General features: G+C 42.0%; 1 protein-coding gene across 12 annotated transcripts in view; it reads left to right on the top strand.

Moving 5' to 3' along the window:
- Window positions 1–14023, top strand: part of DIP2C (disco interacting protein 2 homolog C) — a 483413-nt gene that overhangs the window by 360306 nt on the left and 109084 nt on the right. For all 12 annotated transcript variants that reach the window (XM_048837652.2, XM_048837656.2, XM_048837651.2 and 9 more), the window contains 4 exons: window positions 10429–10552; window positions 10898–11007; window positions 13129–13231; window positions 13543–13607. In XM_048837652.2, the coding sequence (XP_048693609.1) occupies window positions 10429–10552; window positions 10898–11007; window positions 13129–13231; window positions 13543–13607 (402 nt within the window). The remainder of the gene's footprint in view (window positions 1–10428; window positions 10553–10897; window positions 11008–13128; window positions 13232–13542; window positions 13608–14023) is intronic.

Here is a 14023-nt window from a genome sequence, read left to right on the forward strand (position 1 = left end):
TCCTTTTAAACTTTTGAGTAGAAGAATCCATGATTAGGAAACTGGAAATGCAGGATCCCTTGAAGTAAAAAAAACAACAAAAACTCCTTGCAGGAGCAATAGTCTGGGGTTGTGAGTTTAGTATGACAATGAACTAAGCAGACAAGTTTTAGTTAGAAGATTTTCATCTTATTTTTCCTTCCACTAACTGTCTGTAGGTGCCATAGACAAGAATTATCCCTATGTAGAGGGCAAACACCAATATACATGTATATTTTTGTATGAGTTACTCATATGTAAAGCTGCGAGTCTTTCACGGAGGTCACGGAAGTAACGGATTCCGTGACTTTCCAGGACTTCCGCAGCTGCAGCTGCTGGTGCGGCTGACCCAAAGGCCACCCGAGCAGTTGGGGCAGCCCTGGGGTCAGCAACACTGGCTGCTGCTCTGGCAGCCCCAAGCAACTGATCCCGGGCACTGCCCCGGAGCAGCGGTCTGGAAGCAGCTATGGCACCCCTGCCCAGAGCAGCGGTGGCAGCAGGGCCCTGGGCCGCCCTCACCCCCAGGAGCAGCAGCGACCACCAGAGCACTCCCATCCCCCCACCATCCTCCCACAGCACCTAAGATTTAGTTAGGGGTATTTTTAGTAAAAGTCACAGTCAGGTCACTGGCCGTGATTTTTTGATTATTGCCCGTGACTTTTACTAAAAATACTTGTGACTAAATCATAGCCTTACTCATGTGTTATCCATTCTGTTCTTCAGAAAAGTGTCTCTATTGCCAAATGCCCTTATTTGTAATTTTTCAAGCATTGGTAAATAGGTATATACCACTTTGTTATGTGTAGATAGAATATTTCCTATCGCTGAACTTGTCTGGGGTTGGTTGGTTTTGTTCACAAGAAGTAGAAAACTGCACTGTTACTTGATCAAGGATTTCTGACTTTCAAAGTACTGGTTGCCTTGCACCTCACCTCCTGAAAGCAGTGTATGTAATTTAATATCTTTGTATTTTCAACTTTTTTTTTCTGATCTGTCAATTAACATGATTGGGGTGGGGGCGTGTCTTCCTTTAAAGGAAGACATAAAATTGGTCCTCTCCACTTTCTGATACCCATATGTAAAGAGAGCGGGGAGTGAGAGAACTGCTTTAATTTCATTCTGTGAAATTTGCCCTCTCTACACATTCATGGCTAGCCTTGATGACATGCTGTGAATATAGGAACAAAAAGCTCTTATATAAAGCTTCCATGACCCTCTCACCCTGGGCAATAAACCTTATGTACCCAGGTGCACGTAGTTGCATGAATAGCTGACGCATATGGGAATCTGTTTGTTTTTTTCTCAGTTAATAACACTTTCCCATAATTATAACTTGGGAAAGTTTAATGCTAAATGAACTTGCAGAAGAGGCCTGAACTTTCTTCCGGAATAATATATGTGACACAGCACACATTCCAGAAGCAAAAGCTGTTCTTCAGGAGCACTTTTTATGAGCTCCAGAGAAGACTGGCCTATCAAGGGTAATCACAGAAGCGGTGTACTTTTAGAGGCAGTGAAATGGTCTCAATCCACCCCTTCAATCTGGAGGTGGATTTATAAACCTCACAAGTAAGCCCTCCCCTACAGTTTTCTAGTTCCTGAAAAAGTCTGAATAATGTCTTCAGGCTGAAATGAGTCACGTTTCCTCTCACCTGCAGTTAGTACCAGTTACATTGATAAATGTGTCAAGTAGCAGAAAACATCTGTAGGCAATCTACATACCGGCCAACATCTTGAGACAAAAACCCAGTAGACTTTACATTTGCATAGAAATATATACATTTGTATTGTGTTGCCTGATGACACAGAAGCTTCCAGCTTCTTCGCAAAGAAACATAAATGCTAATTAATTCTGTGTCCCCAGCCCAACACTAACTAATTCTGCAGCTTCCTTCATCTCTCCAAGCCCCACATCTGCATCTGATATAGAGCACTCTTCTGCAGCTCTTCACTGAGCCCAGGTCCCTTATGCCCCGACTTTGTCTTGCTTTTTTGGTTTTTAAATGTAAGAAATGGCAGACTATGCTATTTCCCCTCCTACAGCTCAGATTTCACGTTTCTTCCCATGATCCATAGCAAAGTAAACTTCCAAAAATAATGGTTGTCCCATTTTCAGTTAGTCTTTTATAGCTGTTCAGGATTTACAAATTTGACATGTTTGCAAATACAGGTAGATTCCTGACACATTACCAATGCGGCAGGTTATTTCTTACTTTCAAAACTGGTGTGGGAAATAGTTTCTGCTCCCTTTTTAGTTCTTAAGATCTTTGAGATTGTTCTCAAAAGTTGATGATTTTTCTTTGATTCCCTTTTGCTACTAGTTAGAACTAGAAAGAATGAACTCTCAGTGTACCCGCTGGCTGATGTTCTGTATCTGCCATTGTTCATTGGGATAAGTATATGTAGGGTTTGAGCAAGCAATGCACTAGAAGCCAAAATCTGTTTAGTTTGGAAATTATATGCTGTTACTATTACTTAAATACAACACCCCAGAGTATTGATTTATTTTAAATAAATCTTACCTCTGCTGGTTGATGGGTTTCTCGTATATCAGAAAGCCCAACCCTTCATTTTGGGCAGACTGCTTTTTCCTTCCTTCCTTGTTGGATGAATACACAAACGCTTTCACAAGCAGTGTGAAGTTTATTTTTATATAAAAATGTTAATCCCAAGGCACTTCACAAACTACATATTTACCGTACCAAGATGCAGCCACATCCGTGGCACCACGAAGTCATGAGACCTCCTTGTCAGTTTCCTCCTAGTGATGGCCAAAGTGCCCAACTATAACACCAGGGAGAGGATGTTGGTCGAGGGGGTGCTCTGTGACTGTGGGGCCTATTTCCCTTACTCTCTCTGTTCATGTCGCTGGGCAGAGTTCCTCTGGCCCGCATCTGTTGGCTCCCTTGACAGCTTTGAGGAGCAGTGGGCGCTGTCTGGGATTCTCTGCTTGGTGTCCCCTTCAGGTTCCCAATTTTTATCCTTTGACCTGCACACCTGTCCCTGTTTTTTTTTCTTTTGTTGTCCCCCATATTTATTTGAGTCCCTAGCTCAGTGGCTGGGGGGAGGGGCTTTTAGTCATGGGCGGGCTTGCTCCCACCCACTTCCCGGAACCTAACGGGACCTGTGGGATCTCTCATCCAGAGGACTGACATGAAAGTATATAGTTGTGTACTTTATGTACTGTATGTGTGTCTATTATATATACAAATAATATACAAAATGTACAGTGCAGGCATAAAATATATATGTATATACAAGTATATAATTATACTTTACATTATTTATATATCTATAATCTTCCTCTGTGTGTGAATTTATAAATATAGTGAAGCAGCAAGAGGAGGACCATTTATCTACAGATGCTGGTGAAAGCCTCCTTATGAAAGGCCTTAGTGAATCTTTAATAGTTTCCCGGAGGAGACAGGGCTTATGGTTTGTTTCATCCAAAAGATTGATCCTCTAGGACCACAAAAGTACAGTCACACACTCATCTGCAAAAACCTAATTTTATGTACCTCAACAGGGTAAAAGGCTGAACTGTGTATTCAAAGAATGAAAGCAGTGACTCCAAAGCACTTCAGACCCGATACTTGGATACCTAAGCCATTCTCTTTACCTCACACCCGTATTTACTGCCATTCTAAATTGTTACTGGTGGAGGTTTCTCTGTTTAAACTAGTGTTATTAGCTAGCAAGCCCTCCCTGTCTCTGAAATCCAGACTGTATCCATTCTGTATCCGTGGTCTCCATTGGAATCCTGAGGCTTCTTCCAGCCGCTCAGATTCAACATAATATACTGTGTGTGCTCACTGGTCTGCCGATGAAGCAGGTTAACATAAACTAAGTAAATAGCTGGAGAAAACTCAAGTCACATCTGGCAAAAGTAGTGTTTGTTTCCATAACCCTTTTGCAGGGCAGTAGAGCAATTTGATTTGTTAAGGAATTTCGATGTTACCATCAGACAGAAAATCTTCATGGTTTCTCTTCTCAATACCCTTTCATGTTGTCTAGAGAACCCAATACTATTAAAATAAATGTAGTCTCTTCCTGTAGCTTTCCAGTGCATTATATTTGTTATGAGCAGAATTTGGCAGATTACTTCCTTGTAGTGTGTGTTCACAAGGGTCATTTATGGTGGTGCCATATGATCTGCACTTTATGATCTGTACTGGGTTCTAGTTGGTTTCTGGGTGAAATTCAATGTTTTAATTTTGGTCTGTAAAATCCTAAAAGGCTTGGGACCTAGCTACTTGAGAATTTCCTTGTTCAGTACTATAGTAGTTGAGATCATTTGAAGTGCCTTAGTGTTTAGGCCCCAATTTACCAAACAACCCCTATTGAGCAAATTGGTTAAGCATGTGTTTTTTGGAGTTGAGGCCTTAAATGAGAGGTGTTGCTGGCATAGTGTCTTCAGTGAAAGGTCCCCTACTCAGGCACTCACTCCATTCCTTTGTCTAGCCCATCAAAGCCATTCTGCTGGCTCTCAGGGCATGTAACAAATCTTGTCTCTTTGCTCAAGCTTTTGAGGAGAGGTGAGCAAAAGGAACGTTCTTGCTGTTTAATTTCTGAATGGTAGTCGTAATGAGGCACAGTTCAGTAGCTTTTCTTTTCTTTTTTTTAACTGGTTCATACACCTAGAGCAATATAGGCACACTTTAAAAAAAATCAAAATTAAATACTATACCTTCCAGCAGTCTGCCTGGGTTTTGTCCCCATTCACTAGTTCAACTAAAATTATAGTGGTTACTTGTAAACCACTATAAGTGGAAGGGGTTTTATGACAAGTAGATAGAATGAGGGATAAGATTATGTTGACTCATCTCAGTGTTTTGATTTTCAAATTTCAGTGCAAGAATGTCTCTAAAGCGATGATTTGTAATCCATAAACTTGTGTAAATCAGTAACCAATCTTTATGATGAATTGGAGGATTTGTGCTCTGCTAGTGCTGGGTTTTTTTATGAAGCTGTGGACCACCATTCAAATTCATTGGGAGATACTGAAGGAAGGAAATTAGTGGCCTCTCTTTTATGCTCAGTAGGACAGTAACCTCTGTCTTAGAATGACTGACTGGTCTCCGGGATGTTTGTACAAGATTCAGCAAGGATATCCATGCAATTAATTTGTCAGCTCTACAAAACTCTGTTTGGCACCTCCTGAGTAGAACTGAGTGAATAGTTGATTTTTTTTTTCCAGTTCAGTCACCAAAAGCAAAGACTCAAATTATTAAACAAACAAACAAACAAAAATCAATGTTTCAAACAGAAACTGAATTTTTTTCAGTATTTCTCACCAAAATGAAAAATCAAAAAAATTTAATTTGCATCGAACAAAACATTTTGACTGTCATTTTGACATGAAATGAAACTATTTGTTTCAACAAACAAAATGCCAAACTGGTTTGTTTTGAAAATGTCAAAACTAACTTTTCCCTCCCTCACCCACTTTTTTTTCAATTTGGCCAAGTTCACAAATAGTTTCAGCTGCCTCAAAAGTGCTTTGTTTTTTCTTTTCTCTTCTTTTTCCAAGCAAATTTACCATTTGACCAGCTCTGCTGCTGCAGTTACTGACAGAGCTGTGTGAAATGAGCAGCACTTCTCCCAGAAATTGATACTACGTGATTCTCTTATTGCCATCTCTCTGTATTTTTAAAAGGGGCACTTCCCTTGTCTGGATTTTCATAGAAGCAGAAATAAATGAGAGAGCTCAATGTTGAAGAATTTTCTTGCAAAAGAATGTTTTTAATTTTGTCAAGCTTAAACTAAATTTCTGATAACTGCAGTGAACAAAAATGAATGTGACAACGTCTGGATGTCTGAAATGAATGAGTTATGTAATTCTGTTTATTATGGATCAGTTTATTGTCCCACAATATTTACTCAAATGTCAGCATATGCTAGTTCAGATAATCATGTTGTATAAAAAGATCATTCTCTGGAGGTACAGAATCAAGCTAATGCAGACAAATGAAATAGTGGGTTGTATCTGTTCTTTATTTGCTTTTCCCTTTATTCACTAGTTATAATTAAGTGATATTCTTAATATGGGAGGGAGGGGAGGGGGAAAAAGTACACAAAGACCTGATGCTGTTAATATAGTAGTGAATTCAAAGCAAAAGTTTAGACAGAAGAGAAGATCAGTTCTGAATTTTGCAGCTTAGGTCCAATTCTAATTTTTCATGTAATTTTATTATGTCAAATGAGTATAAATAAAATGATCACAACTAGTGAATAAAGGGAGCTGCTGGGGACTGTGCCTGTGGACGGTCAATGTAAACAAAATGCCTCGTGGCCCACCAGCGGATTACCCTGATGGGCCGCGTGCCAAAGGTTGCTGACCCCTGGGCTAAATGAACGAAGAAGTGCTATTTTGTTCTGATGAAAGGATTTGAGAGATTCTGTTTCCATCCGGCACCAAATTCATTGGTGAGCAAAAGGGCCCAACAGCACAGATTCAAGTCCACCCCAAAAGACAGAGTCCCAGTGGTTGGACCTTCTGGGCTGACAGATCTATACCTCATCATCTTTACAGATGAGGACCTTGAATCGACAAGCTTTGCTGTCCAAGTATAATTTCCTCAACTAATCAGCCATGTCCAAGTTTGTGGACTAGTTTCCTGAGGCCTCGCATGAGGAGTTTTGGGTGTTTGTTGCAGAAGGCTGCTTAGTGGCCAAAATGCCCTATGGTCCATCCTCAATGCTATGGACACTTCAGCCAGGGTAATGGCCTGTGCAGTTATTATGAAGAGGGCTACAAAGCTGCAGGATTGCATCAGATTTCCAGCCACCCATTGAGGACTTTCCCTTTGATGGCTGGACCTTGTTCTTGGAAGACTGACACTTCACTCTCCTTTAAGGATTCCAGGATTACCTTAAGGTCCTTGGAAGTGTCCATGCTGTCCATGCAGAGATGCCACTATGGAGCTCAGCAGCAGCAGTATTCCCCGCAGCACTCTTTTGTGTAATTCTGTCCCTCCCACCACCTCCCCAAAGCAGCATGACTACCCCAGAAAGAGGGATAGATCTCACAATAGGAAGCCGTTGGGCTCAGGGCTCAGCCAGTCCGCGCATCCTCCCCGAGTGCCTCCTAAGTGCTCATTTTGACTCCTTGGTCCAGAGCACTGTTCCAGTTGTTGCTCTGCCCTTCCCTCTCCCTCTCCCATCCCTCTGGGGACAGGCTGGCCTGTTTTTAGAATGCTTGAGGCTCAATTATCTTCAACAGCTGGGTCCTAGACACTGTCAAATCAGGCTAAGCAGTCCAGTTCCTTTCCATGCACGCTCCCCATCCCCTCTCCCAATCCCTCTTCAGGGACCCCTCTCATGAGACACAGCTCATCGAGCAGGTCAGCTCTCTGCTGGTGTTGGGAACAGTAGAAGGAGTCTCACTGGGACTCTGGGGGCCACGATTTCTATTCCCAGTACTTCCTGGTACCAAACCCCCAGGATGGGATGAGACCCATATTTGACCTTCATGGCCTCAACACATGTATCAAATACACGAGGTTCCGCATAGTCACTTTATGGGCTATCCTCCCCTCCTGTCTCAGGATGACTAGTTTTCTGCTCTGGATACCTATTTTCATGTGGTGATTCTACTGAGCCACATGAAGTTTCTTCATTTTGTTGTGGGAGAATACCATTTTCAGTACATGGTTCGCCCATTTGGCCCCATTCCACCTCTCAAGTTTTCACCAAAAGCATGGATATGTTGATGGCATATCTCAGGAGGGAGGGAATCCACGTCTTCTCATACCTCGATGACTGGATGCTGAGGGAGGCTCCAGAGAGTTTCTTGCACATGTCAACACCACACTGCATTTACTTGACCGTCTAGGACTCATTTAAAACACCGGAAAGTCTATCTTGGCTTCCACTCAAAAAATCAAGTTCATTGGGGCCCTATTAGATTCCACAGGGTTGAGAGCATTCCTGATGACTGATCGCTTCCAGGCAATTCAACAGCTCTGCCTCAGTCTGCAGTCTCAGCCCTCCATGATAGTCTGGGTGCATCCGAGCCTATTGGGACAGGTCTGCTTGTGTGCAGGTGGCTCAGTTTGTGAGACTGTGCCATTACCCCCTCCAGATGTGGCTCAGGATGGTCCACTGGCCTGCCCTGCCCTGTCCTACATTCTCTGGACAGATTGGTTTGCCTTCCTTCACTAGTCCTAGACTCCTTGCTCTGGTGAGAGTCCCCATGCAACGTGTGCCAGGGATTCCCTTTCACTCAGCCCTCTCCAATCAAGTCAATGGTTACCAATGCTTCCCTTCTGGGTTGGTGGGGGTGCATCTGGACCCGCTGAAGGTGCAGGGTGTGTGGTCGGAACAGAGAGCCTCTCTCCATATCAGCATGCTGGAACTTCAAGCCATCCACAATGCATGCCGAGCTTTCTGGGACCATATCAGACTTTCAGTGGTTCACATACTTACCAATAATACCACCGCAATGTACTGTGTGAACTAACAAGGGCGTGCATACTCCAGGTTACTCTGCCTGGAGGCGATCAACCTGTGACAATTCTGTATCGAAGAGGATGTCACTCTGGCAGCAGTCCACTTGCTGTGCGTGCAGAATGGTCTCACAGACTATCTCAGTAGGATTTTCTCCCTTAGCTATGAGTGATCTCTAAAGATGAGTGTCCTGCAGGTCGTCTTCGCAACATTGGGCTTTCCCACAATTGACCTGTTTGCCACACTAGAAAACAGAAAGTGTCGCCTGTACTGCTCTCAGGCTCCCTCTTGTGATGCTTTCCACTGCAGCTGGCAGTCAGCACTTATGTATGCCTTTCCTCCTGTTACGATCATTCCCCAGGTCATCCTCAAACTCAAGTGGATCAGGCCAAGGTCATCCTCGTTGCTCCAGGGTGGCTGAGACTGTGCTGGTTCTCGGATCTTCTTGCACTGTCTGTTTACACGTACCACTTCCTCTCCACCCCATCTTGCTCGTTCAGAACCATGGCCAAACCCTTCACCCTGTGCTCAGCTCCTTGCACAGCCTTATAGCTGTTGCATGGCTGAATGAAGAGGAAGAGCACCGTTCAGCAGCTGTCCAATAAGCCCTATTCAACAGTAGGAAGTCCTCCACTAGGCCAGCCTACTTACCGAAGTGAAAGAGGTTTTCAGTGTGGCCCTTGTCCCACATGACCCAGATGACATGGACTTCTGTCCAGGACATCTTGGAGTACCTGTTACATCTTCAGACATCTGGCAGCAATATTGGCATTCCATCCTCCTAGTCAGGTAAAATCAGTTTTTTCCAATGCCATGGTGGCAAGATTTCTGAAAGGACTCCACTGCTTACATTCTCTGGTCCAAGAACCAGCCCCCTTGTGGGACCTACACACAGTTTTGGCAGTTTTAGCCATTACCTCTGCAAGGAGGGTGTGTGAGCTGCACGCACAGATGGCAGGGCCTCCTCTACACACAGTTCTCCAAGGACAAGGTAATACTGCAGACTTCATGAAGGAACAAGCGGTCTCTGCACAGACTATCTCTAGATCCCGTCTTAAGACTGCATATGAAATCGCTTCGACTACACCTCCTCAGCAGATATGAGCTCATTCGCTGAGAGCACAAGTGACATTGATAGCGTTACTCAGTGACATTTCCATATTAGACATTTACAGGTCAGCCATACGCTTATGGACCATTCTGCTATTACCGTATCTTCCAAAGCGAACACAGGCCTCAGTAGGGCAGCTCAGCAATCTATATTTCTATAGACTCTGAGTCCTCCCAGACGGGGTACTGTTTGTGAGTCACCTATGTGGAATACACATCTGCATTTATTCAAAGACGACAAACAGTTACTTACTGTAACTATGGTTCTTTGAGATGTGATGCAGATGTGTATTCCATGATCCACCCTCTGTCCCCTCTGCATCAGAATCTCCTCTCATGGGCTTTCGGTGTCAAGGAACCAAGGGGGGTCAGGACGGTGTTGCCTTATATAGCCAGGGCAGGGGCCACAGTCACAAGGCGCAAGCTCTGCCCCTCTATGGGTACTGCTAAGCAAAATCTTGGCTCCAGTCACTGGGTTCACACACACCTAAGTGGAATACACATCTACATCATTCTTCGAAGAGCCACATTTACAGTAAGTTAACCATTTCTTATTTCATAGACGAGGCATCTTGTGTAGAGATGTAAAAGACGAAGCCATATGATGGCTTTAGTCCTTTGAATGGATATATATGGTTGTGAGGATGAATATATCCAAATTATAGAACTCCTTTTTCAGTTTACAAGTTAGGCAATTATATTTTGTTAGTCTTCCCTCTATCCAACTTAATTAATTATTTTTTTCCTAAGACATTGCGTACCTTGTAAAACAAACTACAAAAAAAGCATGTTGCATGCAGTCAATTCTAGTAAATTTCACTTGTTGCTTTTCTTATTTTTGTGATCAATTAGGATGCAGGAAGCCAACAAATCGGTTTCTTACTTGGAAGCTGTGGTGTTACTGTGGCCTTGACTAGTGATGCATGCCATAAAGGACTGCCTAAAAGCCCTACAGGGGAGATACCACAGTTCAAAGGTAAACTCATCCTCATTAAACCTACTTCTTGTACAAAGATTCCACATGTGTTACTAAATAGCACTTACGAACGTGTCACATATACACCATTAGTACTTCTGAGGTTTAGAAACTAGCCTCAACATAGTATGTCCTAATGTCTATGTACAGAAAGTATGATAATTAATAATCCTGCTTTGTCTATTCCAGTGTGGATACTCACATGAGTAGAATAAGCAATATTCAGCCAACCACAACATACAAGCATAGAACACATTTGAAATAAACTTGTGTGCAGAAGCATTTCATTCTCTTGTACTATTTATCCAGCAGAAACTCAGCAAAAGCTCTTTGTCTGTTTCTTAGGATGGCCAAAGCTGCTATGGTTTGTCACAGAATCTAAACATCTTTCTAAACCTCCTCGTGACTGGTTCCCACATATCAAGGATGCAAACAATGACACAGCTTACATAGAGGTGAGTTTATAAAGATAAATTTTCCCTATGATCCATTGCATATGACACTTCTGAATAGCATTAAGATAAACATAACTATGTTGTCACTGCTTCTATAAACAGTGAGCCTCCTGTTTACTGGCTGATAAGTAATTTCAGTATAAATAGGAACTGAATATTATATGAAAGTTAATGCAATGTTAAATTTGCACAGTTAACTTTGCATTTCTGGAGTCTTTTTTACTTAAAGGTTTCTACAGCACTTGAGGCCCTGATTCAGCAGTGCTCTAAGTAGTCAGCTTAGAGCATGCATGTGCTTAACTGCTTTGCTGTATTGGGATTTCAGATATTACAGTGCTGGATGCTTCACAAATAAGTAAGCTGCAGCAGTGTGGACACCCAAACTTTTGCACTTCTAGACTTTGATTTTTTTGTTTGTTTGCTTTTTTTACAACTTTGATTAAAGATAAGTTTATTTTTTTACAGTCAGTTTTTTTTATCAAGAAAGTCACAAAGCTATAAAAAATAAGGGAATGCAATATAATTCTTAATGTCACTTCTCCTAACACACAATGAACTGATGACACCAAAGACTTCGAAGGGGTGGGAGCTGGAAGTCCACAACTTATTAAATGGCATAAACCATGTTAACTTGCTCTCACTGAGATCTTATGTATATTGACTCCCACAAGGCCCATGTATTCAAGGGAGTTCTGTCCTATCCTGTCCTTAAAACTAGGCTCTGTCTGTGCTGAAGAGAAGTCCAGACTTTCTCCAGCTGCATCTGTTGAGATGTGGAAATGACTAGCAAAGTGTATGGTGGACCATCTCCTCAGTGCCTTAGAAACAGTTATCTTCTTTTTCCCCCTTAGCGTCATCTGAAGTTCTTTTCCTATCACCAGGCAACCTCCCCCCCTTTTTTTTTTCTTTGCCCACATGGCTCCTCCTACTCAATTTAACTTGCTGCCACAATATTCTATAGAACTTTTCCTGTTTTGCCATAGCTCTTACTCACCATACAGGCTTCTCACTGATCTGTTCAGACGAGGGATCACCAACTAGCATCACCGAAAAAAGTTTTCTCCCTAGTATTTGTGGACTTGACTATCCGCCTAAGGAAGAGAAGCTGCTTGCTCATCATCCTTTCTTAAAAATCTTGCCTCTCGCCAGTCAGTGTGTGTGGTTAAATTCCCTCCAGAAAGGTCCGCTTCAGGAAGGGAAAATTAGCATAGCTAGCTGCATTTAACTTTTTTGGGTGTAGGTTTTTCTCCTTCTTTTTTCCTCTTTTGAAAGGAGCAAATGAATTAAATAATGTTAGCATTTAAATAATCACAAGTCAAGCTAATGCCCTCCTCAGTTCAAAGTGGTTGGGATTTCCCATCTATATGCTGCTGTTTGATAACGTTAGTTTTCTAAAGGAGTGGGTGAACATGGCAGCTATGCATATGTATTGAATGTTGCTGGCTATCTTCATCATGGAAGAAGATACTGATTTTGTTTAAATGATGACTTAGAATTTGCAGCCTACTGCAGAAAGTACCAAAAATTGTGAGGGCTCCAAACTCAGCACCGTGATTCTCTCATTATTTTTTCTTCTTAGATTTAATACAGTTCGTGTATTTCTGTTAGTATCAATACCCTCACACACATGGTTGCAGCAGCCACCCCTTTGCCGGTCTTGTTCGGGAGGGCTGCCTGAATAATTTAACAGATAACCAGTGAGAAGTAACTTCTCACATTTTTAAATCTAGCCAACATATTACTCAGTGATGTCTTACTTAGGTTACTCAGACTTCTGCTGCTGGTGTTGCTAGTGTGACTCAAAAGCAAGTTTAGAATTAATATCAAATGTAATTCTCCCACCCTCCCTGAATGCAAACAGCTGAAGAGTTCCTGATACCAAACATGACAAGTTTCTGCCTAAACAGACACCTTCTCCAGGAAAAGAAATGGGGCTTTATAAAAACTGTTTCGCCTTCATTAGAGCTCTCCCTACCTGTGAAAGCTAAACTATAGTAACGAAGTTCATCAACTGGCCTTTGTTTCTCCATGTTAAATGCTCTGACTCTAACTGCCAAACAATAAGAGCAGTGCTACCGTTGCATACACTATATTCAATCTTCAATAACAAATCTTTTGTAGTACAAGACGTGTAAAGATGGAAGCGTGCTTGGGGTGACGGTGACAAGAATTGCACTGCTGACCCACTGTCAAGCTCTTACACAAGCATGTGGATATACAGAAGGTATTAAACACATTCCTCTTGTTTCATCCCTGCCTGACTGGGGTCTTATTTTATATAGGGCTGTATTCAATATTTCTAGATTAAAAACAGAAATTATGGATTCATTGCATTTTTGCATGTCTTTGAGATGTAACAAAGAGAAAATGCCTTGCCAAGACTAATCCTACTATGGAGAGTTACTCTGAAAGTTATGCTTGAAGTCATCAGTCATGTTATACCAAAATTTACTGTATTTCCTTCCTGTAAGAGGTTTTGCTTTGGGTTTATGCAGTGCTCAGAAAAATAAGCCATATTTTGTTTTTATTTGATAGCTGAAACAATTGTGAATGTACTAGATTTCAAGAAGGATGTTGGCTTATGGCATGGGATTCTTACAGTAAGTAACTTTTTCCTTTATGTGAATATTTGAAAAAGAGCTTGTCTAATAAGCTTTTGTCATCAGATGTTGGGATGTCATAAGATTTCTTCTAACTCGATCTTGTTTGTCATAAAACCAGACAATTACAATTTAGAGCTGATGATTCTTGGCTAGTTAGCTACACCTTTATCTAGCAAGCACAGAGGGTTGGGGTGCAGGAGGGGATGCTGTATTCATTGCTGTATGGTTCTGAGGCCTTCAGTCTTCGAAGGCATTGAATCAAGAACAACAGGCCTCTATTGCTTCAGTAAGATCCTCATCAGCTGGAGTTGTTATATTACCACTGACAAAGTTCCTCATCATTCAAAACTACCTCCTCTTGCGGTGTCCCCCAGGGATCTGTGCTGGGACCAGTACTATTCAACATATTCATA

This window comes from Caretta caretta, chromosome 2 (genome assembly GCF_965140235.1).
Source record: "Caretta caretta isolate rCarCar2 chromosome 2, rCarCar1.hap1, whole genome shotgun sequence".
Taxonomy (NCBI): domain Eukaryota; kingdom Metazoa; phylum Chordata; order Testudines; family Cheloniidae; genus Caretta; species Caretta caretta.